General features: G+C 60.0%; 1 protein-coding gene across 1 annotated transcript in view; it reads right to left on the bottom strand.

Moving 5' to 3' along the window:
• Positions 1–875: 875 nt before the first annotated feature.
• Positions 876–27,333, bottom strand: part of IL6R (interleukin 6 receptor) — a 42,476-nt gene continuing 16,018 nt past the window's right edge. Inside the window, 8 exon segments of the mRNA XM_053908728.1 lie at positions 876–3,445; positions 9,497–9,587; positions 12,220–12,289; positions 13,416–13,462; positions 24,710–24,851; positions 25,305–25,391; positions 25,393–25,472; positions 25,712–25,893. Coding sequence (XP_053764703.1) covers positions 3,199–3,445; positions 9,497–9,587; positions 12,220–12,289; positions 13,416–13,462; positions 24,710–24,851; positions 25,305–25,391; positions 25,393–25,472; positions 25,712–25,893 — 946 coding nt within the window. The 3' untranslated portion in view covers positions 876–3,198.

Genomic DNA, 27,333 nt, shown 5'->3' with positions numbered 1-27,333 from the left:
TGTTTCTCGGACTTATATGATTCTTTCTAGAGGCGACTTGGTCCTGCACGGGGCGAGCGGGGCCGAGGGCTCCACTCGCTGTTAAGCCCTTGTCCCCTTTCACCAGGCAAGTCCTTCCTCTAAGCAGCCCGGTGCCCGAGGCATAATCGCATCTCAAGCATGTTTGTAGAAATTATTTATTTCAGACACTTACAGTTTTCACTTTAAACACAAAATAGCTGATAAAAAGAAAAACATATTGAAAACCATCATACTGACCCTTTGCCCCACATACAGACATCAGCGTTTGGTGTTTGCTTTCAGGTAATTAGGTAAAAAATAAACACAAAAATTAAAACTATTATTTCTCTCAAAAAAAACCAACCACATTGTAAAGTTGAGGTATTGTGTTTAACAGACTCGTGACGCCATCCAGGTGTGGTTTCTGCACGCACAGCCTTGCTACGTGCTGTTCCTTTCTAAAGCGCGGACGTTCGCAGACTGGCAGTATTTCCTGATAATCATTAAGGTTGTCATAGAAACTCTGAGGCCCTCTGAGGCCCTGCGGGGGACGCTCAGAGGCTTCTGGCGAACAGCCCCGTTGCAGCCGGGGAGGCCAGGAAGGGCCACCCGGTGCCCGTGTCTCCAGATTGAGACAGCAACTCCCCCTGACGCCGGCTGCCAGCCTCGTGCCCAAGTGGGTCAGCCTTCAGGGCCTGTGACGAGGTGAGACAGCTCAGCTGGGCAAGACATTCTTGAACATTCTGCAGGAAACCCACCTGGCATGAGCACTCCCAGCCTGCTCTGTTCACCACCAGGCGGGCTCCAGCAGCCGACGGCACGCGTGATGATGGTGACCCACCCCGGGGCGGGGGGGGGGGGGCGGGGGGGGGGGGGGGGGAGGGCGGCGGGGGGCAGGGATTCTGTGAGCCCGGAGCCCGGCAAACAGAAGGGCAAGGCCCCATCTGAGCAAGGAGCTCTCGGAGTTCCCAAAGGCTCTGCAGACACATTCAGCGCTACCCCCCAGACATCTCAAACGGATTTTCATTAATGCTACAGGAATTACTGACCACGTTAACTGACCTGGAACCAGGGCGTTTTCAACTTTTCCCACCCGGCAGGATGAGCCGTCATTTCACACGTGACCGCTGCGGCGGCCGGTGTCAGGTGGGTGACATGGCCGTGGAGGCGTCACGGGCCCGGGTGGCGGCCTCGATTGGCACAGAGAGCGAGCTTGGCAGGGGCCCCTGTGCCCGCCAAGCAGCCTACAACCCAGAGGAAAACACTCTTCCTTCATTTGCGCTAGCTTATAAAGAAAGAAAGGGAGAAAACCCTCTTCAATACACACACACACAAAAGGCAGTTTCATTACAATAATAACGAAAGCGGTAACAGCGTGGAGATCACAGCGGCCCTGGTGCCCTCAGCAGCCCAGAGCTCCGGATCGCCATCTTCCGCCCACGGCTCAGCCTGCCACCAGGGTAGAGCCTCGTGAAGACTCAAGGACCCACAGGCACAGAATCACCCTTTCTCATGCACACACCGGCTTTTCGTATTTCCCGTTCACAGCGTTTCTGCTGTTCTCAAAGAAACGGTATAGAAAAACAACAACAACAACAACAAAACCCCTGCCTAACTTCTGTCGGCTTAAGACCGGTTGTCAAGAGCAGCATCAGGGCCTGAGAGCTGCCCACAGCATGGCAACGAAACCCGCCCACCGGGGCAGGGACAGCGTGAGCCCGGCGAACAGCGAGCGATGCGTGGTCGTTCCACCCCGCTGCCGCCTGTCTGGTGCCGGTGGTTGTTTTTCTAAAAAGGTAGCTGATGAGAAAAGTCTGTGGTTCCTAAGTTTTCAGCCGTGGCCACGAGGCTGACTGATCACAGCTTCATCCTGGGACAGCCCGTGCTGCTGGAGGGCACTTGCTGGGGAAACCTTGAGCATCCCCCGGTTGTCACGGCCTGGACGCACGGCCACGGCCACACGCTCCGCGCTGCCCCCATCCCAGCTGAGCTGAACCGAATTCAAGGAACTGAAGAAGGCTCCACAGAAGCAGGCTTTGTAAGAAGGCCACCGTCCCCCGTGCCCGGGGCTGGGGTGGGGGCTGGACAGCGTGTCCCCTGAGGCTGCCTGGAGGGGAACAGCTGCTTCGCCCCAAGTTCGAAAAGAGGCAGTTGTTTTAGGACAAAAAGACAAGACAGAGAATGAAACCTGACTCTGCTCGAAAAGGAAAATTGTCTTTTCTCCTCCTTTTCCCCTTGACGCAGTTTTGTGCTACACAAGCGTCCTCGTCCTCACCGAAGTGACTCCTGTCCCAACACAGGGCTCTCGCGGGCTCTCGCGCCCTCTCAACATCAAACAGCAGTTCTCCTAAAAAGCAGGTTAACAGACATTCTTGCCAGTTCTTTCTGTCTTTTCACATAAATATCATCTTCCCTTGTTTCCTTGGGCTCAGCTGAAACGAAGGAGACGGAGCCGGAGCAAAGCGGGTGTGAACCCCTCGCCACCATGGAGGAGGCCCCCGCTGCCGGTTCTTGGGGGGCGAGGAGGCCTGTCCCCAGCACCTGCCCCCCTCGTCGTCTCTCCTCCTTTAGTCCTGGGGTCCAGACGGGGAACTGGAGCCAGTGCACCTGCCTGCGGTCCAGCCAGCGCCCGGGACCCCCCTTCCCATTCAGCACGATGCGAGTGAGGAAGGCAGTACAATTCCACTTCAGACCCCCAGGCCCTGAGACGCTCTCCGACCCGTCTGTGCTGTTTTCAGGTGTGGGGAAGGCAGGCGAGCTCTCTCCCGCCCCCGGACCTGAGAAGACCGAATGTTGAAGGCACTTAGGACTCAAGCTGGGAGGTGGCTCGGTGCAGGGCACCAGGGGGCCGGCGGACGGGGGTCCCACCTGCCGCAGGGTGCAGCTCGTGGAGGCGAGCGGGGTGTGCGGACGGCCAGCAGGTCAAGTACGCCAAGCCTGCACAGCCCACACCCGGCTCTGCTCCCCTGAGCGTCCAGCACGGTGGACCCACGAGCCTGCGTGGGCTCGGGCCCCTCGGGGGCGTGTGGGAAGGGGCGGTTCCCGGACACCAGCAGGGGCCGCACGCCTGTTCCAGGAAGCCAAGCGCCTCCTGCGAGGCCGCCCCGCGCCGCCGGCGCCCGAGAGGGGCCGGCTGGCGCTCTGTCCCGCACACGGCAGGGCCGGCCTGGCCCCCGCCTGCCCCGCGCGCCCAGCCAGCTATCTGGGTAAGAAGTAGTCTCTGTTACTGACGTCGTAAGGGCTCCGGGGGCCCCTGGCGTCCGGCCGGCCGTGCCCCGACGTGTTGTCAGACCCGAGGCTGCCGGGGTTCACGGGAGGAGAGAGGAGGGGGACGAGCCCCGGCCTGGGCTTGGGCCTCTCGGGGACCAGCTGCCCCAGAGCGTACGGCGGCTGTGTGCTGGCCTTGCCTTCCTTCAGGGCCTGCAGCTTCCACGTCTTCCTGAACCTTCACGGAGACAGACAAAGACAAAGCACACGGCCGTTAGTGCCCCGGGGACGGACCCGAGTGAGAAACGCCGGCCGCTGGCTTCCCCGGGGGCCCGGCGCCGGCCTCCCGCTCAGAGGAGCGAGAGCCGTCTACTCCATCACAGGGGCTTACACGGCACGGCGCTCTGAAGAGCTGGGGGTTTCAAAAACACGCCAGGGGACACGTGTGTACTGTTGGTCCCACTTACAAACGGGGAAACTGAGGCACGCGTGGCCAGGCGTGTCCCTTCACTGCACTAAGCACGTCATCGGTCCTGTGCCACAGGCTGCGCACAGGTGCGCCATGGGTCCCAGGCCCATTCACTTGGAAAAGAGAGGAAGGAAAACGGGCCTGTGGGTCAAGCTCCGGCCAGCGGGGGCCGACGGCTGGCAGCCTCCATTCAGCAGGGGCAGGGCTGCCCCTCCGTCCGCAGCCCTGCTCCTCTGGGCCACTCCAGCCACGCTGGTGAGTCCGCACAGACCCCGCCGTGGGCACCGTCGGGCACAAGTGACTCATCTGACAGGAAAGCAGATCTTCAGCAGGAAGGAGATAAGCATCTCCGATCTCGGCTCCCCTCAGGCTGCTCTGCGCCGGGCCCACGGCCAGGGAGCAGGGGCCGAGAAAGTCACTCGCGGGCCAGAGTCTCCAAAGATACATCAGGCCCCTTCCTGAGGGGCCCCGTGACCACGCGGCCAGCACCCCGCTGCCACCGCTGCCCCGCTCCCCTCTGTCACCTCCCTCGGCCCCACCTGACGTCAGCTGCTCCAGGAAGGGCTTGGAGGGAGGAGGGAAACCAGTGTCAAAAACAAGGTTTGGGGATTTTCCTTGGGTTTCCTTTTATATCAACAGGCTATTCCTGTTCTGGTGACGATAAATCATTGAGAGTTGGCTCCAATCTGCCATTGGCTGCTAGCCTGTTACCCAAATGGAATAAACAATCTTCAGAATGTTCCTGAAGGCTCCGCCATTCAGGCACCGGGCAGGGAAGGCAGCGGGGCCCTTGGGGGGAGCTACCCTCCCTCAGGGGAGAGCCGAGGGCAGGCATGACACTCTGCGTTTCAAAATATTCAGACCCTCTGACCCAGGAGTTCCATTTCTGAGAAAACACCCCAAGGAAATAGCAGGGCTGTGGGAAAAGCGTTCCGCGCGAAGATGTTAGACTCGGAGTCGTCTGTGAAAGCAAACCCACCCGAACACCCATCGAAGGCTGCTGCAGTGAGCCTGGGCACAGCGGCCCGACAGCGGCTCAGGAATTTCCTCAAGTTCAGGAAAGTGAGGTGTGACGGCAGTGAAACGATGCGGGAAAAGCGCTTAGGTTGTAACTGATGCCAACTTCACAAGGCAGGACTCACGGCCGTGGATACAGGACAGTCACGGCGCCATGAGGACAGAACTGAGCCGAGGACGAGGCTCGGGAAACGCATCTAAACGCCACGGTTCTTGATCGGGCTGTGGACCATTCGCTCACTTCGCGCAAGCTCGTGCACCTGCTGGCTTGGGACGTGTGCACTCGTCTGTGTCCGTCAGGCTTCGACCACATTCACGTTTTAACAAGCAAAAAGGCCGTCTTTGGATAACGCGGGATTTTTTCTTCCTTCTACTTATCACCATTTAGCAAACAAATTTGTTTTGAAGCCTCTATCGACATTATTTAACCTACAGGGAGAGCAGCGTCTGACCTCTTTTTTCCAAAGCAACTAACTGGATGGGTAACTAAGAAAGACGAGCTTTTCTTCTTTTGAAATATTTTGAGTGAATGAGACGCTTTCTACAAATGACTAGGCTCAAAGGGACTTCGGTTGCAGCCAGCCTGGGGGGCGTCCACGGCAGGCACTGCTCCGGCCTGAGCGGGGGTTCTGAGCAGGCCGGGGGCTAGAGAGGTTGGGACATGGGGGCAAAGAACAAAGCTGAGCGGCCAGACTTCATGCACCCCAGTCGCCACCTCGTGTCTTACATATTTGGGCTTCATAATGTTTTAAGAAAAGTTTCTGCAGCTAAAAGAAAAATTTTAAAACATTTATAACAACTGTCACTCTTTTAAACAAGTAACCCAGTGAGAAGGGACACACAAGGTAGTTTTAAAACACTGGGATGAGGGGTGCCTGGGTGGCTCAGTCAGTTGGGCGTCCGACTTCGGCTCAGGTCATGATCTCATGGTTCGCGGGTTCGAGCCCCACGTCGGGCTCTGTGCTGACAGCTGGGAGCCTGGAGCCTGCTTCGGATTCCGTGTCTCCCCCTCTCTCTGCCCCTCCCCTGCTTGCTCTGTTTCTCTCTCTCTCTCTCAAATAAACATTTTAAAACATTAAAAAAAAAAAGAACTGGCCTGTTTCCAAATACATTTGCCTGATACGAGAGAAAATGGAAAGTCAGCAGGTGAGGAAATGAATTACTGTGTGTTCTCAACACGAGGCTGCGTAGCAACCACCCAGCGTCCAAGCACCATCCGCAGGCGAGCAAACAAGCTTCATGACGAACGGCAGGCGGTTAGCGCCCAGCCTAACGCTTCTCGCTCAGTGGTGAACGGCACAGCGAGACGGGGCCGCCGGTCAGTGAAGCCACCGGCCAGGAGCGGACGGGGCCGGACTCCCCGGGCCCACGTCGGCCCCAGCAGGCTGGCCTGGTGGGCGGGGACTCTCGGGGCTCGGGCTCTAGTCCTGGCTCCAGGCGCAAAGTCGCCCTACTTCTCAGGTCCGCTCCCTCATTTGTAAAAGTAAAGAACTTGCCGAAACGACCGTGACGGCCACATCCCCAGAACATGAGCTTGGGGCTTGAACCCTGGCCTTTGCAGCCGCTGTCTCCCACGCTCCCCCAGCTCCGGCCTCCTCGCGGGCCAAGTGGAGGCCCCGACGGTTCCTCGGTGGGGTCCGTGGCGGGCCCGCAGGCGGCAGGAGAGGGGCGGCGAGTGCTGGCAGGGCCCCTCTCTGCTCCAAACGTGTAAGAGCTGGTGAGACCTCGGCCTCCCGCGCTCTGGCCTCACCTGCACACCCTCCACACGACCGGCTCGCCACTGCGCTGGGCGTCCAAGCGGACGCCACCCGAACGCAGTGTGAGTCGTCACCCCGGACCACCGTGGTGCCAACGGCCGCTCCCGAGACTGCGCAAGGGCCCCGGGAGCGTGGCGGTCGCTCGCCCCCCAAGCCTCCCCTCACGATCACCGGCGACAACCCCGACAGCCGCCACCAGACAAGAGGCAGGAGGGACAGGCTCCGGTTCGCCCTGCGCTGGTCCAGCCACCGGCCAAGCCTCCCGAGACCTCGGCACAGGCAACACCGTGAGCTCCCGCCAAGGCCACGAACACGCCTCCTGCCCACGCCTCAGGAGCACTGCTGGCCGACGTGTCCGCAAGCTCGGTGTGAGTGACAAAGCCGGCGGCCACCCGGTGGGAGAGGCCACGTGAAGGGGGCACGGTGCCCATCGGCCTGTGTGTTTCCTAACCTCAGCTGGAGAGGTGCGAGGACACAGCACTGAAAGGCGACCCCTGCAGGTCCCCGGGAGGTGTTGGCCAGGCCCCTCGGACTCGCCCGGGGACAGACTTCCGTGGTGAGGCCCGCGTGGCACCCTCCCCATGTCTGTACACGGCTCCCGTGGGACAGACCACGTGGAACGGCACTGCGGCCCCAGGGCCTGCCTGACGCCTCACTTCTGTGTCCCGCACACACCCCACCCCCCTCTGCCTCCGTCAGCACGGTTCCCGGCTCCCCTTTGCGTCTACACAACCTTCCCGTGTTGGAATTCCACACGGATTGTCCTGGCCTTGCCCACATCCTGTCTACATGCTCGCAGTCTCCACGAGACTGACAGTCCGCCACACGCCCAGCTGCTGAGACAAGAGACGTGAGGGTCACACTGGACCCTTGCCCCTCCTCCTGCTCATCTGATCCGTCTTCAAATCTGGCCAGTTCTTCCTCTAAAACACGTGCCGCCACCAGCAGCACAAGCTAGATGAGGAGGGGGAGGCCAGCACGGGCCCCCCGGGGCCCGCTCACCACGGGACAAGGCCACGGGCCCCTTGGACCCTGCTCACCACGGGACAAGGCCACGGGCCTCCCGGACCCCGCTCACCACGGGACGAGGCCATGGGCCCCCCGGACCCTGCTCACCTTGGGACGAGGACACAGCCCCCCGGGCCCCGCTCACCACGGGACGAGGCCACAGGCCTCCAGACTCTGCTCACCACGGGAGAGGCCACGGCCCCCCCGGGCCCCACTCACCACGGGACGAGGCCACGGGCCCCCCGGACCCTGCTCACCTTGGGACGAGGACACAGCCCCCCAGGCCCCGCTCACCACGGGACGAGGCCACGGCCCCCCCGGGCCCTGCTCACCACAGGACGAGGCCACGGCCTCCCCAGGCCCCGCTCACCATGGGACGAGGCCACGGGCCCCTTGGACCCTGCTCACCACGGGACGAGGCCACAGCCCCCCCCGGGCCCCGCTCACCACGGGACGAGGCCACAGGCCCCCAGACCCTGCTCACCACGGGACAAGGCCACGGCCCCCCCGGGCCCCACTCACCACGGGACGAGGCCATGGCCCCCCTGGGCCCTGCTCACCACGGGACAAGGCCACAGGCCCCCAGACCCTGCTCACCACGGGAGAGGCCACAGCCCCCTGAGGCCCCGCTCACCACGGGACAAGGCCACGGGCCCCTTGGACCCTGCTCACCACAGGAAGAGGCCATGGCCTCCCCAGGCCCCGCTCACCATGGGACGAGACCACAGGCCGCTTGGACCCTGCTCACCACAGGACGAGGCCACAGCCCCCCAGGCCCCGCTCACCATGGGACGAGGCCACAGGCCCCCAGACCCTGCTCACCATGGGACGAGGCCACGGGCCACCCGGCCCCGATCACCACGGGACGAGGCCACGGCCCCCCCGGGCCCCACTCACCACGGGACGAGGCCACGGGCCCCCCGGGCCCCGCTCACCACGGGACGAAGCCACGGGTCCCCCGGACCCTGCTTACCTCGGGACGAGGCCACGGGCCCCCCGGGCCCCGCTCACCACGGGACGAAGCCACGGGTCCCCTGGACCCCGCTCACCTTGGGACGAGGCCACGGGCTCCCCGGGCCCTGCTCACCACAGGACGAAGCCACGGGTCCCCCGGACCCTGCTCACCTCGGGACGAGGCCATGGGCCCCCCAGACCTTGCTCACCTCCGGACAAGGCCACTGCCCCCCCGGACCCCATTCACCATGGGACGAGGCCACGGGCCCCCAGGCTCCACTCACCACGGGACGAGGCCACGGCCCCCCCTTGGACCCTGCTCACCACAGGACGAGGCCACGGCCCCCCCCGGGCCCCGCTCACCACGGGACGAGGCCACGGGCCCCCCGGACCCCGCTCACCTTGGGACGAGGCCACGGGCCCCCCGGACCCCACTCACCTTGGGACGAGACCACGGGCTCCCCGGGCCCTGCTCACCACGGGACGAGGCCACGGGCCCCCCGGACCCCACTCACCACGGGACGAGGCCACGGGCCCCCCGGACCCCACTCACCACGGGACGAGGCCACGGGCCCCCCGGGCCCCGCTCACCACGGGACGAGGCCACGGGCTCCCCGGGCCCTGCTCACCACGGGACGAGACCACGGGCTCCCCGGGCCCTGCTCACCACGGGATGAGGCCACGGGTCCCCCGGACCCCCGCTCACCTTGGGACGAGCCATGGGCCCCCCAGACCTTGCTCACCTCGGGATGAGGCCACTGCCCCCCTGGACCCCGTTCACCACGGGACGAGGCCACGGGCCCCCCGGACCCCGCTCACCACGGGACGAGGCCACGGGCCCCCCAGGCCCCGCTCACCATGGGACGAGGCCACGGGCCCCCCGGACCCCGCTCACCACGGGACGAGGCCACGGGCCCCCCGGGCCCTGCTCACCACGGGACGAGGCCACGGGCCCCCCGGGCCCCGCTCACCACGGGACGAGGCCATGGGCCCCCCGGGCCCTGCTCACCACGGGACGAGGCCACGGGCCCCCCGGACCCCGCTCACCACGGGACGAGGCCATGGGCCCCCGGACCCTGCTCACCTCAGGACGAGGCCGACGCACAGGAGCGTTCCGAAGGCCAGGCTTCCTCCGGCCACCAGGAAGGTGGGCAGTGGCACCGAAGAGTCTTGCACTAGGAGGAGAGAGAACAGGAGGAGGAACAGGAAACCAGGTGCCATCAGGACCCCAGGGAACCTCGCCCCGGAGGCCTGCCCTGCTAGCCCTCCAGAGCCGGCTCCGGAGGACTCGGCCCAGCGCAGTGCGACCCCGGGCTCCCAGCCTGGCGAGAGACGCCCCCCCACCCCCCCCGCTGAACAGCTCTGGCCCGGCCCCCAAGGCACGGGGGTGCAAGAGCCCGGAGGCTTTGGGGACCCCGTCGACGCAACTCCACTGAGGACGGAGTCAGGGGCTCAGGCAGGTGAAATCAAGCTTTCTCCACTGGGGTGTCACCTGTCACCCCACTTGGTCCTCAAGCCCCAGCCACGTGGACCTCATCTGTCCACCACGTGCCGTGTTCCTGCTCCTTCCGGAGCCCCCCCTGCCCCCAGTCTCCTTCTTCCCTTCCAGAATGCTCTTCCCGCCTGAGCCGTCCAGCCCCAACCAGACCTTCGGCGTCACAAGAGGTGATGCCATTTCCTCTGCGGAGCGACCTCGCTCCGGGCGCCCGTGGCACCTCTCCAGCTGCAGCTCGAGCTCCCGGCAGCGGGGCCACAGGTGTCCCCACGGTCAACCCCCCCTGCTCATGCGGAGCCCGCACACAGCAGGCTCTGCGGGGACCGAAAGAACAAACTGGTTCGTGGGCAACCACGTCCCCTCCCGCAGCTGCCACACGGAGCTGGTGCCCAGAGTCCACACTCTGTGGCTGGGCCCGCACACCCTGGCGGCTCCCGGGCTCCCCCAGGCGTGTCCACCATGGGCCGCGATGCCTCCTGACGCTCATCACTTCAAGCGCCCGCTGGACGCGGCTGTCAGGAGCCCAGACCAGGCACCGGCTGCAGGACGGGTGTCCCCGCGCCTGGCAGAGACGGCCGTGTAACAGAGGCAGTACGACTGGCTTCCTCACTAACACTTCACCGTCTTTGATATTTGTTCCTTCCCTCATTCAACAAATGTTTATTGACTATTTATCGATAGAAGTCTCTGTTCGGAGCCACAGGGATACAGGACGACAGAAAAGCTCCCGCCTTCCTGGATCTTACATTCTAATCGACAGAGAGACAAACAAATAAATGTCACGTGACCTTAGCAGGGACAAGGGCAATGATGACAAAGAAAGCAGAGGAAGGTCAAGGAGTGACAGGGGTGGGGGCTGGGGGTGGGGCGTCAGACGTAGGACAGGCCCCTAGCAGAGGGCTCTGAGCAGAGGCCTGGCTGTGTAAAGGAGCTGGCCAGGTCAGGGGAAGAGCACACGGGCAGAGCAGGCAGCGTGTGCAAAGGCCCCGAGGTAGAGAATGTGAGTGCAGAGCGAGCGACAGGGAGAGTGGACGAGGCGAGGTCTGAGACGGGCACTGACCTCGCAGAGACCAGAGCCCAGATCTGTGACTGCACAGTCGCTCTGGCTGCTGGCTGGAGAGGGTCTGTTGGGGGTTAGGAGGAAAAGACGGGAGACCCGCACCAGCTCCTGAAGTCCTGGCAGAGGGACGAGTCCCCGGGAACAGCAGGGCTCAGGGACTGGACGTGGGGCAGGGGTAGAAGAGGACGTGCGCTCGACCCCCTCCGCCCGCCCCCGACCGCCCTGAGCGGCCCAGTGCATGTGGCACCGGTTCCCAAGACGAGGAAGACGGAAAAGAAGAGACTGGGGCTGGAAAGGGCCGGGGGCATCAAGTGCTCGGTTTCCGACATAAGTATGAAATTCCCAGCGAGCGTCAGGCCACGGGCATGTGCCCACTGGGCGCTGGGCAGGGAGCCCGGCCATCGATGGACTCACGGACGGCCTTCCCGGAGACAGGGCTGGAGGAGCTCCTCGCTGAGGCCCCTCCCCACCGCAGCCCCTGAACTGCACCCCACCCCCACCCTACCACTCGAGGCCCATTCAAACGGCACCTCCCCCAGAACGTTCTGTGATCCCAACTGCACACACCCTCGGACATCTCCAAATTCCCCTCGCTTTATCGATGCCTCTGCTTTGGCCGTCTCCACGCCGCTCTCCATCGCACTCCCTGCTTTCCTCCATCGGAGCCTGACCCCGGGAGGGTGGGGTGGCTTCGGTCCCCCTGAGCCCCCAGCTGTGCAGAACTCAGGCCCAGGTAGTCAGCAGGTCCTTCCCAGGTGCATTGTAGCGGGGCCTGCAACCGGGATGGGGCCTGGGCAGCCAGCATCCGGTGGGGTGAGGGCTTCCACAGAGAGCCGGGAGCCGTGCCGAGGCCCCAGCCTGCGCTCCGGGAGCCCACACGTATGGCGGACCCGGGTCCTTCCTGACGCTGGTGAGCTTTCCTGCTCTTGCAGGTACACGGGAGCGGAGCACTGAAATCCAGGCTCCCAGAGAGTTCCGCCAGCCTGCATTCCGCGTCAGACTCCAACCCTTTTGTTTGTGTTCTAGGCGAGCTGGGGCATATTTCACTGATCTGTGCCATTCTCCCTATGGTTCCCTCACCGCACGTCAGCCAACGGCCTCAGATGGGGGCCTGCAAAGTAGCGTCTCTGTCACAGCTCCTCCCCTTCAGCACACTGGCCTTCTGCCAACACTTCCGAATAAGAACGGACGTGATGCAGAGAAGTCCCTGTGCCCCTGATATCACCGGAGTGTGAATACACCCAGTCCTTACCTGGGAGGCTGGTTGCATTTGCAGAATCTTTCAAGAGATCATTTTCATCGTCTCCATCAGTAGTCGGTGCCTAAAACAGAGATCCCCCCTGTAAGCGCGTTTCTGCAGATTCCGCCATCATCTGGGACCAGCTCAGACCTCCTCCTCAACCCTCTATGGTCCATCCATGGCATCCTTCCCTCTGTCTCAGGGACCTCTCCGCTCCTGACCTGTGCCTCTCGACGTCTGCACCGTCATTTGTGTTATTTGTATCTATACCTCGCCAGCTCGAGGCAGGACTCCTTCCCGGCTGCCTCTCCACCAGGGCTTGGGGCACGGCACCTCTCCCAAAGGAGAGGCTCCCCGGACAGGCTACAGCAGCACTGTCCCCCACGTCCCATGCCAGGGTGCGGGTGCCCCCATCTCCTGGGAAAACCGCGGGCCAGAATCCTGGACCCCCCACTTACCAGCTCTGTGACCTTGGACAGATCCTGTAACCCGCGTGGGTATCTGTTTTCCTCCCTCGCGGGCACCACCGCCTTAGCTCTGAACCCCGGCTAACGACAGGATCAAACAAGACTGCGGGTACAGGGCTCGGCACCGAGCACATCTGGGCTGGCCCTCAGCCAGCGCCCACCCCGCACCTGGCCACACGGCACAGGCTGTACCCGGAGCCTCTTCCGCCGGTGCCTGGAAGCCCTGCATCGGCCACATATGAGGTGCGAGGCCGGGGCTCCTTCCCTGGGCTGCTGGCTCCAGGAGGGGCTGAGCCTCCCAGTTTAGCTGGCCCTCAGGGGATTAAGGACCACAGGACAGGCAGCTGGGTGGGAAATTGGATTACCCAAAGATTTGTTAAGCAGCTTCAGAGGTAATCCTCTTTCCAGAAAATTATGACACCGGGAGCCACAGGGGAAAGGCTCAGATGCACCGAATTTGATTCCGAGCTCAGTGGCGTCTCTCAGATCAGAGACGAGACCTCGGCCACGAGGCACAGGGCGTTTCTTCGAGCCCGGCCAGCCAACTCCACAGACCACCGTGGCCGCGACTGTCCTGGGACAACCGAACTGCCCTGACCCCGTCGTACAGAGGCTCGAAGAGAGCACGTGACTGGCCCGTGGCCACATTTCCAGTAAGTGGCAGGGCTGGGATCCGAACCGAGTTCCGTCCGGTGCCAGCCCACAATCCCCAGCCCAGGTGCTGCTGTCCTGGCCACTCACCTGCGTGGAGGGGGGCGCCTCCGTCTTGGCTGGGGGGCTCCTGGGTTCTGCGGGCGGAAGAGTCACAATTAATGATGGACAGACCCCGAACTCTCCCAGAGTAAGCTCGTTGCCGTGTTGGCGAAAAGAATGTTACGCTAGAATAAGCTGGTAGCCAGCCCTAGACAATTAGTTATGTAAGTATATATAAATATTGCATACAAAACTATATATAAATATATAATTAAATTCGTTACATAAATTAAATAGTTACATAAGTTAGGAGATAGCCATAGGTTGCAACAGTCTTTAAAAATAAAGGAGAGGGGCCCCTGGGTGGCTCAGTCGGTTGGACGGCCAACTTCGGCTCAGGTCATGATCTCGCGGTCTGTGAGTTCGAGCCCTGCGTCGGGCTCTGTGCTGACAGCTCAGAGCCTGGAGCCTGTTTCAGATTCTGTGTCTCCCTCTCTCTCTGCCCCTCCCCTGTTCATGTTCTGTCTCTGTCTCAAAAATAAATAAACGTTAAAAAAAAAATTAAAAAAATAAAAGAAATAAAAATAAAGGAGAAAAATGTTGAGAATATAGTTATACGAAAAATACAAGACAAGGGAGGCTCATACGGTCTGATGTAAAGTCCCTAAAGAAAGAGATTTAGTCCACGGTCATAACACCCTGAACACGCCCGATCTCATCTGATCTCGGAAGCTAAGCAGGGTTGGGCCTAGTTAGTACTTGGATGGGAAAAAAGAGATTTATATCACTGTTTATTATACATTATATACATACATATATATTTACACACAGGGAACAAACAAACAGAACAAGTCACTGGATGGAAGCACTATTGACATTAAAATTTTTTTTTTAATTTTTTTTTTTAATTTTTTTTTTAACGTTTATTTATTTTTCAGACAGAGAGACACAGCATGGACGGGGGAGGGGCAGAGAGAGAGGGAAACACAGAATCAGAAGCAGGCTCCAGGCTCTGAGCCATCAGCCCAGAGCCCGACGCGGGGCACGAACCCGCGGACCGCGAGATCTTGACCTGAGCCGAAGTCGGACGCTTAACCGACTGAGCCACCCAGGCGCCCCTTTTTTAATTTTTTAAATGTTTATTTTTGAGAGAGAGACAAAGCGTGAGTGGGGGAGGGGCAGAGAGAGAGACAGAGGATCCAAAGGAGGCTCCAGGCTCTGTGCTGTCAGCACAGAGCCAGATATGGGGCTCGAACCCAAAAACCGTGAGATCATGACCTGAGCCCCCCAGGCACCCCAACATTTTAATTTTCTTCTATTCACCTTTCACAATAAAAAATAGTTAAGTTCTCATCCACCCGGGTGGGTTTGGTAGGCTTTGCCCAGTAAGGGACACGGTCCAGGCACACAGGAGGCCCCCCTTCCTGGGAACAGTATTTCTGCAGAACCCCGCCCCCCCCACCCCGCCACAGGAGGCCAGGCTTCAAAGCAAGAGCACCAACATGAGGACAGGCCTTGCGGCAAGCGTGGGCCCGAGGGACCAGGGCCTGAACTGTGACAGGCCACGGGTGGAATGCTCTGGGGTTTAAATATTTTCTTTCCAGCCCATCATTTTTCCGTTGAGAAGTTAAAAACACTACGGAAACAGTTTACACAAAGATACGGAGCCTAACCTGAACCAGGAGTAGGATAAGGGGACAGAGAAGGTGACCACGCTTCTGCTCAGGAGGGAATGTCCAGCAGGACAGTGCTGTCCCCAGGAGGGCAGGAAACACACAGCAGCAGCCCTGGAGGGGACACCAGAGCATGTTCACCATCCCATTGTGCAGAGGAAACAGAGCCCAGAGAGGGAAAGCAGCCAGTCCAAGATCACACAGCCAGTCAGCCCGAGATCAGCCTGGGGAAGACGGGGAGGAGCCAGTGCCCAGCGGAAAACATGCAGCTGCACAGCGGGTGTCGGCCGGCCGAGCACAGGGCACGGGGCACCGACGAGAGCTAAAACCAGGAGTCGGGGCAGCCCTGTCGGGACATACAGCTGACCACAGACGGTCCACTCGATCCAGGGCTTCCCAAGCCCAGCCACGTTCCCTTCCTGCGTGGCTCTTTAGATCCCATCCTTGGTCTGTGGCCTCAGAACCTCGGGGCTGGGACCCAGATATCAGGGGTTTTAAAGGCTCTACAGGCGCGCCCGGGTGGCTCGGTCGGTGAAGCATCCGACTTTTGGCTTCGACTCGGGTCGTGATCTCAGGGTCCCGAGTTCAAGCCCCTCGTCAGGCTCTGTGCTGACAGCACGGAGCCCTCTCGGGATTCTCTCTCTCCCTCTCTCTCTGCCCCTTCCCAGCTCGTTTTCTCTTTCTCTCTCTCTCTCAAAATAAATAAACATTATTAACAAAATACCTTAAAATTAAGTCTCACATAACGAGACTTTTTAAAAGTCTTAGGTGACCTTGATGACCATGGGGCCCTGATTCAGACCATTCTGTCCCCAGAGAGAGAAGGTAAAGTCTTTTGCATTGTTCTGAATAAAAACCATTTCCACTTTACAGACGGACACACCGGGGCTCAAGGGCAGTCAGGCCAAGACCGCCAGGGAAGTACCACGAACGCTGCCGGGACCAGCCTTTGTGGACGGCCACGACGCACCAGCCCCGAGGGGTCCAGGCGCCTGCAGTTCTGTCCCGTTTTACACTCAGCGTCCCCAGGAGGCAGGCACCATGAGCTCAGGTTTACAAAGACACTGAGGCTCAGAGAGACGTCGCCCACGTCAGGGAGCGCATTGTGCTTTCCTGTTTAGGCAAAAGCATTTCTATTTCCTAACGTCTCTCCCCGGCCGGCGAGTTGGGCGAGAGAAGGAACACACACCCGTGTCCCCGTGTCCCCGTGTCCCCGTGTCCCCGCAGCTCCATATCCCCGTGTCCCTCATGTCCCTCGTGTCCCCGCGGCCCCGGACGTGCCGTGGCGGGTAACGAGAGCCTGCATTTACGGAGCACCTACCACGTGCCAGCCTCCTACTTCACATGACTTCACAAGTCCAGGCTTCGGGACAGCACTCGGTCACTCTGTCACAGTCCCGTCACTCACCCCCATTCTACAGACGGGGAAACAGCCACAGGGACGTCCAACAACTTGCCCAGTTTTGTAAGAAGTGAGTGACCAATCTTTCTGGCTCTAAGAACGCACTTTTTTTCTTTATTTTAAAACCATCTCTAGATTGAACATTTCTCAGATTCAGAGACTGTATCTTGCTCATCTCTGTGAACCTAGTATTTAACACATTTTTTCTCAAGAACCGTGTAGTTAGTAAAATTTCGATTACGGAGAAGCACTTAGGAAGAAGACTACTTGAAACATGAAGCGTGTTGCCACTGCGGGTTTTCCTCGTGTGACGATTTCCGAGACGACAGGAGGCCCTTTCACATTCGTCACAAAATCAGTGAACTAACAGAGACCACACACGAGTTTCGGGCGTTTTTTTCCCACGAGTTCTTAAAACAAGAAACTTCTTTCCGTGAACTTGAGGGTTGGTCTGAGTCTGTCTGCTCGGGTTTCGGGACAGAGAAGTCCAGGATAACCTCTCTTAGACACCGTCTCCTCATTTCTGAGCAAGGCGGACAGCTTCCTCCGGGACAGATCACCTGAGATCACATGCGCGGGAAGTACCCCAGCCTGGTGCACAGTATTTGTTTTAAAACGGACCTGGGGTGCCTGGGGGGCTCAGTCAGTTGAGTATCCAACTTCAGCTCAGGTCATGATCTCGCAGTTTGTGGGTTCGAGCCCCGCGTCGGGCTCTGTGCTGACCGCTCAGAACCTGGAGCCCGCTTCGGATTCTGTGTCTCCTTCTGTCTCTGCCCCTCCCCCGCTCACACACTCTCTCTCAAAAATGAATAAACATTAAAATAAATAAATAAATAGATAGATAGATAAATAAATAAAAACTGGCCTCAAGATTGGGAACAAAGAACGTAACAAGTCCTGGGGGCGGGGGTTGCCTGGCTGGCTCAGTGGGTTAAGCGTCCAACTCTTGATTTCAGCTCAGATCTCTCAGATCTCTCAGTTCGTGAGTTCGAGCCCCACATCAGACTGTGTGCTGGCAGCTCAGAGCCTGCTTGGGATTCTCTCTCTCCGTCCCTCCCGTGCACTCTCTCAAAATAAATAAAGAAACTCTGTAAAAATTTTTTACAAAATCATAACAAGTCCTGGGGATGTGACGCACAGTACAGCGACCACAGTGAACAGTGCCCACATTGCTTATTTGAAAGTTGCCGAGACTGGATCTTAGAAGTTCCCATCACAAGAAACAGACTGTCTGTAATTATGTGTGATGACGGACAGACGGTGTGATCGTCATTCAGCAACATATACAAATACCAAGTCATTAAGTTGGACATCTGAAACTAATACGACATGATATGTCAATTATATCTCAATAAAACCGGGGAGGTGCAGAGAACATACATTTTTTTCTAAGAAAATATTTTTTTTTTAATATATTTTTTTTTTTAACGTTTATTTATTTTTGAGACAGAGAGAGACAGAGCATGAATGGGGAGGGTCAGAGAGAGGGAGACACAGAATTGAAACAGGCTCCGGGCTCTGAGCTGTCAGCACAGGGGCCCGATGCGGGGCTCGAACTCACGGACCGCAAGATCGTGACCTGAGCCGAAGTCGGCGCTCAACCGACTGAGCCACCCAGGCGCCCCTAAGAAAATATTTTTAAATTGCATATTATGACCAGTTAAGGGCAGGGCTCAGGGGTAGGAGTACAGAGAGCGAAACAAGTGGGCCAAGAATAAAAAGCGGAAAAAGAAAAAAGGAGGCCGAGGTTGCAGAGAGGTGAGGGGACAGGGACAGGGGGAGGAACCACAGAGCCAGACGCCCGCAGGAAGGGGGCCAGGGGACAGCTGTCTGCAGGGCCACCCACTCTGGGCTCAGTCCCTGCTTCCCACCTGCCTACACAGGCCACAAACCACCAACCAGAAAGTCAATCACTGCTCCTCCCGTGGTGCAAACACCAAAGCCCTCACGGAGGCGCTGACAGTCCCCTGCGGCCGGGCCCCAAGCACCCCTGGGTGGTCTGCAGAGAGCCCCCTAGTCTGAGGCCACAGGAGAAAACCTCGGGGGAGCAGCTTGGCTGCCGAAGCGTCTCACCCCTTCTTTATGACACGATGGAAAACGGCAATATGGCAACAGCTACATTTTACTTAACTATTCGCATCCTTACTGAGCAAAATTAAAAGTTGGCAACCACAGGGCGCCTGGGTGGCTCAGCCCGTTGAGCGTCCGACTTCGGCTCACGTCATGATCTCGCAGTTTGTGGGTTCAAGCCCCGCATCAGGCTCTGTGCTGACGGCTCAGAGCCCGGAGCCTGTTTCGGATTCTGTGTCTCCCCCTCTCTCTGCCCCTCCCCTGCTCGCACTCTGTCTCTGTCTCTGTCTCTCTCAAAAATGAATGAACCTCTAAAAGTTGGCAACCTTATATGGCCCTAAAGCTCTCTTCAGAAATGTCACAGCCGGTGGAGGCCCAGCGCGCAGGAGTGAGTGCACCGGGCAGCATGCAGGCAGGGCTCACCGGTGCGGCCCCCCCCGGGTGGTGGGACACACGTGTGCAGGTGCCTGGGGCCACTGGACCGGGGAGGCGAGTGAGCGGCCAGGCGTGGGGGTCAGCTGGCGGCCGCCCTGGGAGGCCCCTCGGGGCACAGCCTCTGCAGAAACCTGTGCCCGACGGGCTCCTGAACCCCGGCCGTTCCCACCTGGGCTCGGGGAGGCCCCCAGCTCCGGCCTCGGGACACCCCAAGGGCTCCTGTGCCCGCAAGCCCCGGCACCCGCCCGGGGCCAGGCCGCACGCGGGGAGCATGCTGGGGGAGCGGGTCCGAAGGGCTGCCCAGGCCCCCGCCCCACGCTGGCTCTGCAAAGGGGCTCGCTCGATGCCACCCTGTCGGGGCCGCGGGAGGAGGGGCCTGGAGGGCGGCCTTCCGCTCGAGAGGGGCTGACCGCCGCCTGCGAGAGTTGTCAGGGGACACTTGGCCTCCCGGAGCAGCTCGGGGGGGTGGGGGGGATCCAAGCCGCACGGGCCCTCTCCACCCTGCACCAGCCCCCCCTGCCTGGAACAGGCCTTCCGGCACCTGCCTCATCCCAAGCCACCTTGTGCAGGTGCTGGACCTTCTGCTCGCTGCACGGCCGGCCTGCTGTCCCCTTCTCTGTGGGGACAGTCCCACACACCCTCCAGGACATGACACAACCCCTCCCCCCACCCCCGTGAAGCTTCCCCGGCTCTGTCTGGGCCACGGCCCCACAACGCCCCGTGTGCGGAAGGACGTCTCCTCTCCAGCCTCGTGCAGACTTTCACCAGGGCTCTCGGTCCCGGCCGGCCTGGCGGCCGCACAAGACAGCCACCGGACCTCCAGGCTCCGACACGCCGGGACAGGAGACAGTACGTGCCCGGCCATGAGCAGACAGGCAAAGCGACACTGGGCGTGCTCATCGACACCCCGCCTGCCCTGCGGGACCCGGGCACAGAGCACCGAGCAGGGCAGCCGGGACCCACGCGCACAGAGGACACGCCGGGTGCACGCGTTGGCTCCCCGACCCACGCGGGTGTGACGGCACCGGAAGCCGGGACGGACTGGCAGAAAGTACGTCACCAGGAGCATTTCGGAAAACAGGCTGCAGCTCGTTTTACAGACGACTCCCCGAAGGGAACGAGACGCACCACAGCGTCCCCACTTTCCACACGGCCCGGCCGAGGCTCTGACGGGTCACCAGCCCTGACTCCCCGCTCCGCCGTGCTCCCCACGACCCCCGCGTCCCCCAGAGGTCAGCACCCCCAGGCCGAGGCCAGGGGGCAGGCGCGGCCTGCACGCGGGGGTCCTGCGCGTGGGGAGCGCCCTGATGCCAGGGCACAGACAAGCCCAACAGCCCTGGGACTGTGCTGGCGGTGGGGCGCTAACCCTCACGCCCACGGCACTCCCTGGTGTCCAGCCCAAACCCCCTGGCTCTGCCCTCCACAGCGGGGGACCAGCTGGCTGTCTCTCGGCGTCTTTACCGCTGGGGCTCTGGAGACCCCCCGAAACCACACACGCACAGGACGGGGTCTCCGCGCTTCCGAGGCTGATGCGAGAAGCAGCCAGGTGCGGTGTGTGAGCCCCACACTCGCTCCAGCCACAGGAACGACAGCGAAAACGTCAGAGGCTGTCCTCAGGGCTGGCGCTGCCTCTGTGGGGACGGGGTCAGTCATTTAAAGAGGGACATCCGCCAGTGAGACCCGGTGCAGGAAAAGGCAGCCAGACGGGGAGCCCCGCGGGTCGGGCCGGCTGCACCACAGCCTGGAAAGAGAAAGGCAGGCGGATGCGGGGCCGGAGGCCCACAGAGCAGACCAGCCGACGGGCTCGGGTTACCCCGGGGGGCAGTGCTGGGTTGACACGAGGAAGAACTTTCTTCTTGAACAGACACTCCTCCAAAGAAGATGCACCCGTGGCCAGAAGCACACAGAAAGTTGCTCAACACCACTAATCATTACGGAAAAGCAAATCAAAACCACAGTACTGCCTCACGGCAGTGGGACGGCGAGTCTCAAAACAAACAAACAAACAAAACCAGAAAATAACAAGTATCATGAGGATGTGAAGAAACTGGAACCCTGTTCGTTGCTGATAAGAACGCAAAACGGTGCGGGGGCGCCTGGGTGGCTTAGGTGAGCAGTTGAGCGTCTGACTCTTGATTTCGGCTCAGGCCACGATCTCACGGTTTGTGGGTTCGAGCCCCGTGTCGGGCTCTGCACTGACAGTGTGGAGCCTGCGTGGGATTCTCTCTCTCCCCGTCTGCCCCTCCGCTGCTTGCACCTGCACACACGCTCTCTCTCAAAATAAACTTAAAGAAAGAAGAATGCTGGGGCGCCTGGGTGGCTCGGTCGGTTAAGCGTCCGACTTCGGCTCAGGTCACGATCTCACTGTCCGTGGGTTCCAGCCCCGCGTCGGGCTCTGTGCTGACAGCTCAGAGCCTGGAGCCTGTTTCAGATTCTGTGTCTCCCTCTCTCTCTGCCCCTCCCCTGTTCATGCTCTGTCTCTCTCTGTCTCAAAAATAAATAAACGTTAAAAAAAAAAATTAAAAAAAAGAGAGAAGAATGTAAAATGGTGCAGCCACTGTGGAAAACAGCCCGATAGTTCCTCAAAGAATTAAAAATAGAGCTACTATGTGATTCAGCAATTCCACTTCTGGGTCTGTACTCAACAGAACGGGAAGCAGGGGACCGAACAGATACATACACATCGCGTTCACAGCAGCATTTTTCACAACAGAGATAAGGTGGAAGGAACCCAAGGGCCCGACCACAGAGGAGCAGTTATGCAAGACGTGGTGTCTTCACACGATGGAATATTATTCAGCCTCAAACAGGAAGGAGATTCTGACACGTGTTACACAGATGAACTCGACGCTACGGCAACAGGCCAGTCACGGGGACAGCCGCGGGGTGTCCACTTATATGAGGCCCGGCAGCAGCGAAACGCACAGAGGCGACGGCGACACCAGGGGCGGGGGCGGGGGCGCTGTTTAACGGGGACAGGGTTTCAGTTTCGCAGGATGAAGAGTTCTGGGACATGGATGGCGTGACAGCCGCACAGCGGTGTGGACGTGGGGACGTACTTTCATTTTAATACACTTACAAACGGTTACCATGTAAATTTTAGGTTATGTGTACAAATCGCACCACGATTAAGCATTTCTAAAGAGAAAGAACTTTCCAACGAAGCAATCTCTTGGAGCCGTTTGCGACCATCTGGATCCAGGGGTTGAGCGAAGAGGTGTGCGCCCAAAGCATTTCCCGCACACGAGGCTGCGCGCAGCTCTCTCCCCTCGCAAAGGCTCCGGGGCCCCGGTCGGGTTCAGCAGTCAGAAGAGGAGCGTGTTTGGGCTCCAAGTGTGTACAAACCGAACCATGGACAGGTCACCACAATCTAGCCTGAGGGACGTCCCCATGGATTTAAACGGTCCCCCTAAGTAAGAGAGAGGGCTCGGGCCTCCCTCCCCACCCGAGTCCTTGCGGGAAATAGGCTTTGGGAAGAGGGTCCGGCAGAAACCTGCCTGCTGCCCCTGACGGACGGGTGACGGGAAAAGGGCCGGCGAAGATCTGAGCCTGCACCGGACGTTAAGCGCATCCAACTAGGAAGAGCCCACGGCAACTCGTCCGGCTCCCCCGGGACACGAGAGGCACGGGCCTCATGTGGCAAAGCAGGGGGGAAGGGGGAACGCCGCGTCTCTTCCGGGGGAAGAACACCAACCTCTGTGTGCGAGCCTTCCCCCCGGGGCTGCAGTGCGAAGACGTGCCAGCCAGGTGGGGCTGGGCAATCGCTTTTTTCCCCTCATTTCTACCTTTTCCTCTTTATCCACATGTCTTCCCTTTTTTGTTTTACTTGCCTGGCATTTAAGAACAACTCATTTGCTTCGATGGTGCTTCTGGGGTAACGAGAGCTCAGCCTGAAGCCCGTGTGGAAGCCGTTCTATAATGGAAACACTGCAAACAATGGAGTGGGCTGCTGCAGTGGGTAGTGAGCTCTCCACCTCTGGAAGCATTCAACCAGAGGCTGGACGGCCTCTCCACGCACTGCGATCTGAGAAGTTCCTGCGCTGGCTCTGGGTCTGCTGAATGCTAACCGTTCACAGCAAGGAATCAAGATGTCTCAAGACATCTCAAATCGTTTCCACAGGAAAAAGGCAAGGCAGCTGTGTTGGCCTGCTGCTCGGAGTTCGGGAGGCACCAGCAGAACGAGGAGCATCAGGCCAAGCAGCTTCCTCTGCAAAAGCAGGACTGGAGATGGCAAGTGGGGGACACGGGCCACTGTTCCCAGAAGCCTGGTTTGCTTCTTCGCCGTGAGAGCGTACTAACTTGATGAAAATTTCGGAAGTAAAGACAAGACACTGGGGGCACCTGGGTGGCCCGGTGGTTGAGCGTCCAACTCTTGATCTCGGCTCAGGTCGTGATCCCAGTGTCATGAGTTCCAGCCCCACGTCCTGCTCTGTACTGATAGTGTGGAGCCTGCTTCCGAGTCTGTGTCTCCCTCTCTCTGCTTCTCCCCAACTCTCTCTCTCTCTCTCTCTCTCAAAAGAAATAAACACTTAAAAAAACATTAACCATGCAGTTACCACACAATACATTTCCAAAAGTATTTAATGTGAGAATGCTCACAGTATTCTCCCCCCCACTCACACACATATTTAAGGAAAGGAAAGAAACCTATGAAAATGTTCTCTCTCACTGGTTTTCTCTAGGTGGCAAAAATACTGATGATAATTTTTCTCATATTTTTGCAGAATTTTTCATGTTCTATCACAACCACAGTAATTTCAATCATTCCCCAAAGGCAATTATTTTTACCTGTAACATCTTTTTTTTTAATGTTTGTTTATTTTTTTTTTAACGTTTATTTATTTTTTTTTTCTTTTAATTTTTTTTTTTTAACGTTTATTTATTTTTGAGACAGAGAGAGACAGAGCATGAATGGGGGAGGGTCAGAGAGAGAGGGAGACACAGAATCGGAAGCAGGCTCCAGGCTCTGAGCCGTCAGCACAGAGCCCGACGCGGGGCTCGAACTCACGGACCGTGAGATCATGACCTGAGCCGAAGTCAGACGCTTAACCGACCAAGCCACCCAGGCGCCCCAACGTTTATTTATTTTTGAGAGAGAGGGAGACAGAGCATGAATGGGGAGGGTCCGAGAGAGGGAGGCACAGAATCTGAAACGGGCTCCAGGCTCTGGGCTGTCAGCACAGAGCCCGACGCGGGGCTCAAACCCACAAACTGTGAGGTCATGACCTGAGCCGAAGTGGGACACTTAACCGACTGAGCCACCCAGGTGCCCCCTAATGTTGGTTTATTTTTAAGAGGGAGGGAGAGAGACAAAGCATGAGCTGGGGAGGGGCGGAGAGAGAGGGAGGCACAGAATCTGAAACGGGCTCCAGGCTCTGAGCTGTCAGCACACAGCCCGACGCGGGGCTCGAACCCACGGACCGCGAGATCACGACCTGGGCCGAAGTCGGTCGCTCAACTGACGGAGCCACCCAGGCGCCCCTGCCTTTAACATCTTTTTAAAACTAGGAAATATTAGTAACTGTGGTTCACTAAATACAGCCACAGATTCTCCGAGGCGCCCCAGCTGTGGAGCGATCCCCCCCCTCCCCCGGCACCGCTCGCGTCCCAGTGGCCGCAGGACAGCAGCACGCGTCGCCAGGGACCCACAGGCAGCACAGGAGAGGCCGGGCTGGCCTCTCTCCAAAGGCGCTGCTGTTTCAGCCCTGGTTTTGGGCTGACTTTGCTAAGACCGGGGTACCCGCCCAAACCCCACTCGGTACCTGTCCACGGGGCACCCGCGGCCTCCGGGCTCCACGCGCTCCAGGAGCCGTGCCCAAACTCCTCCCGGGCCCGGACCTGCACCCTGTGCCTCGCGCCTCTCCAGGCGTCGTGGATGATGCAGTGATGCTGGAGCTCCTTGACCTGGGGTGGGGGGAGGGGGCTCGGGTCGGCGGCTCCCCGGGGACGGCGTGCCCTCGGCGCCCCGCGCCCCAGCTGCACCGTCTCGGGCCCCGTGAGCAACTTGGCCGCACCGTCACCCCCTGCGGCCCAGAGTGGGCCGGGCCCCCCCACCCCTGCAGGCGGAAGCTGTATGTCGCGCCCACAGAAGCCCGCCTGTCACACCCGCGGCACACCTGCCTCCCCGGGTCACACTCATCCTCCCACACAGAGCCTCGAAGAGGAGGGCCCCATGCCATCATTCCTGCCTGACAGACGGGACGACGGAGGCTCAGAACGGTTCGGGGACTCACCCACAGCCACTCGGGCGGCGACTCACAAAGCAGGACCCGGAGCCGCGTTATTCTTTCCAGAACCTTCCCACTGCCCCCGAGGACCCAGCGCCCTTCTCCGTCCAGAAGTCGAAGGAGAACTTACCATCCACGTTGTGAACGTCTTCGACCGCTCGGCCCGGTATCGGAGCTCAAACTGCAGCCTGTAGAAGTAGGAGTTCCAGGACGGGGGGGTCCCGCCAGGTGACCCTGAGCCAGCGGGGGTTTCCGGGCACAGCAGTGACGGTGACATTGACAGGCGGGTCAGGTTGCACTGTGGGGAAAGAGCAGGCACGCTCGAGCCCGAGCCGGGGAGCGGGCAGGACCCCAGCCCAGCCCCCTCTCCCTCCCCCCTCCCCCAGCCCCCTTCCCCTCTGGCAAGTAAGGGCCCAGAGGCACCAGCTCAGCAGACCCCACAGCCAGCCCCTCCCTGCCCCCCACGAAGTCTCGAGGGGCCCTCGGTCAGAGGGGACAGAGGCAGCTGAGGGCGGGGGTCCCAAAGAGCCTACTCACGGATTCCGTAGCCCTCAAACGTTTGGGGATGGCTGGACTTGCTCCCAGCAGCGTTGCTGACGCACAGGGACACCACGTACAAGGAGTTGTCCCCCTCGGGGACTGCCAGCTGGCAGGAGAAGGTCTGCGGCCCCGGAAAGTACTGGCACGGCTCCTCCGAGTCTCCCATGGGGCTGGTCCCGCTGCACACAGGACACGCAGCCTCACCACCAGCTCCTGCCCCTTCTGGGAGGGGGGTGGGCAGCCGGGCACACCGCCTCCTGCAGGCCGAGTGCTCTTGACCCTTCCCCCCCTCCCCCTCCCCTCAGGGGACCAGGACAGCCTTCACGGTCAGGTCAGTGCGGGGATCAAGGCCAGGCCCGATCACGATCACTATCACCATCACGAGGAGGGAGAGAGTTTCTGGCAGGCTGACGAAATATTCACATATTCGAGGTGAGTCAGATCGGGGCCTACCTGGCTCGGAGGCCTGAGACTTCCCCACTTACGACATGTGTGGGCATGCAAGGCCCCAGCAGCCACTCGCCCTGCCTCAGGGGGACAGATCACTGCTGATTCAGGTTTAGACCCCGGGCCCAGGGCAAATTCTCTCCTTCTGGGAAACCTGCTCCTGCGTTCCCAGTGGGAGTCATCGCCTCTTTCCCTCCAACACCATCCTACCTCCATCCGGGGTGGGGGTGGGGGGGGGTGGGGGGGTGGGGCTCTAGTAAGCGCCTAGCCCAAGGCTCTTGCTGACCTCACCCAGCGCTCGAGGGAAGGACCGGGGAGACAGAACAGGGGGTGAGGGTGTCCCCACGTGCACGTGCCTCTTCCCAGGGGCCCGTGTGATCTCCCCAGGCGCAGGGCCCTGTGGCAGCTCCCCCCCGCCTCGGTCAATTCAGGAGGGGGCCCAGGTGCCAGCAGCTGCTGGAGGGAAGCATGAGCCCCCACACAAAGTCCGGCAGCTCAAGCGTCACCTGGGTCAGCCCTCTGCCCAGAGCAGGCTGCGCACAAACACCTGCCAGGCCCCAAACTGTCACCCGAACGACCCGGCTGTAGGTTCCAGATGGTCCCGATTCTCCCCATGGGCGGCGGTGCCTCTGCAGACAGGCATCTACACAGCTCTACGTGGAGCCCGAAGCATTAATATTAGCACGTGACACTCTGCACACAGACCCGGCAGAGACCGGTCCCCCGGTGCAGTCACTGCTTGGGTTTCCTGACTCTCTGAAAACTCAGCTCAGACTCCCTTGCAAACGCCCGGAGCAAGGGCTGAGGCTCTGGGACCGAGAGGGACTACCCAGAGGGTCATCTTCCACCTCCTGCCCCAGCCCCGCTCCCCCAGGCCCCAGCCTGCTCCTCTCCAGGCCTTTCTAGTGGAAGGAGCCTGATAAAGGCTCCCAGTCAAGGCGGATAAGGAGCCGGAGCCGATAAGGAGCTCTCCTGGCATTGGGACATCTCTCCCTGGGGGCAACGCCCAAGATCTGGCATTTTGAATAAAACCAGACAGGCTGGGATGTGATTCCTAGGAGAGCAACTACCAGCAAGATGGCCTCAAACAAGTTAATCAGTCTCTCAACTCAGCTCCTCCGTCTGCTAAACAAGGAAAATGACCCCCGCTGGTGGCGTGGCCCCGCCCCGGC

This window comes from Panthera pardus, unplaced genomic scaffold, assembly GCF_024362965.1.
Source record: "Panthera pardus isolate Hobbes unplaced genomic scaffold, ASM2436296v1 HiC_scaffold_21, whole genome shotgun sequence".
NCBI lineage: Eukaryota > Metazoa > Chordata > Mammalia > Carnivora > Felidae > Panthera > Panthera pardus.
This window is presented reverse-complemented; position numbering and strand designations above follow the sequence as displayed.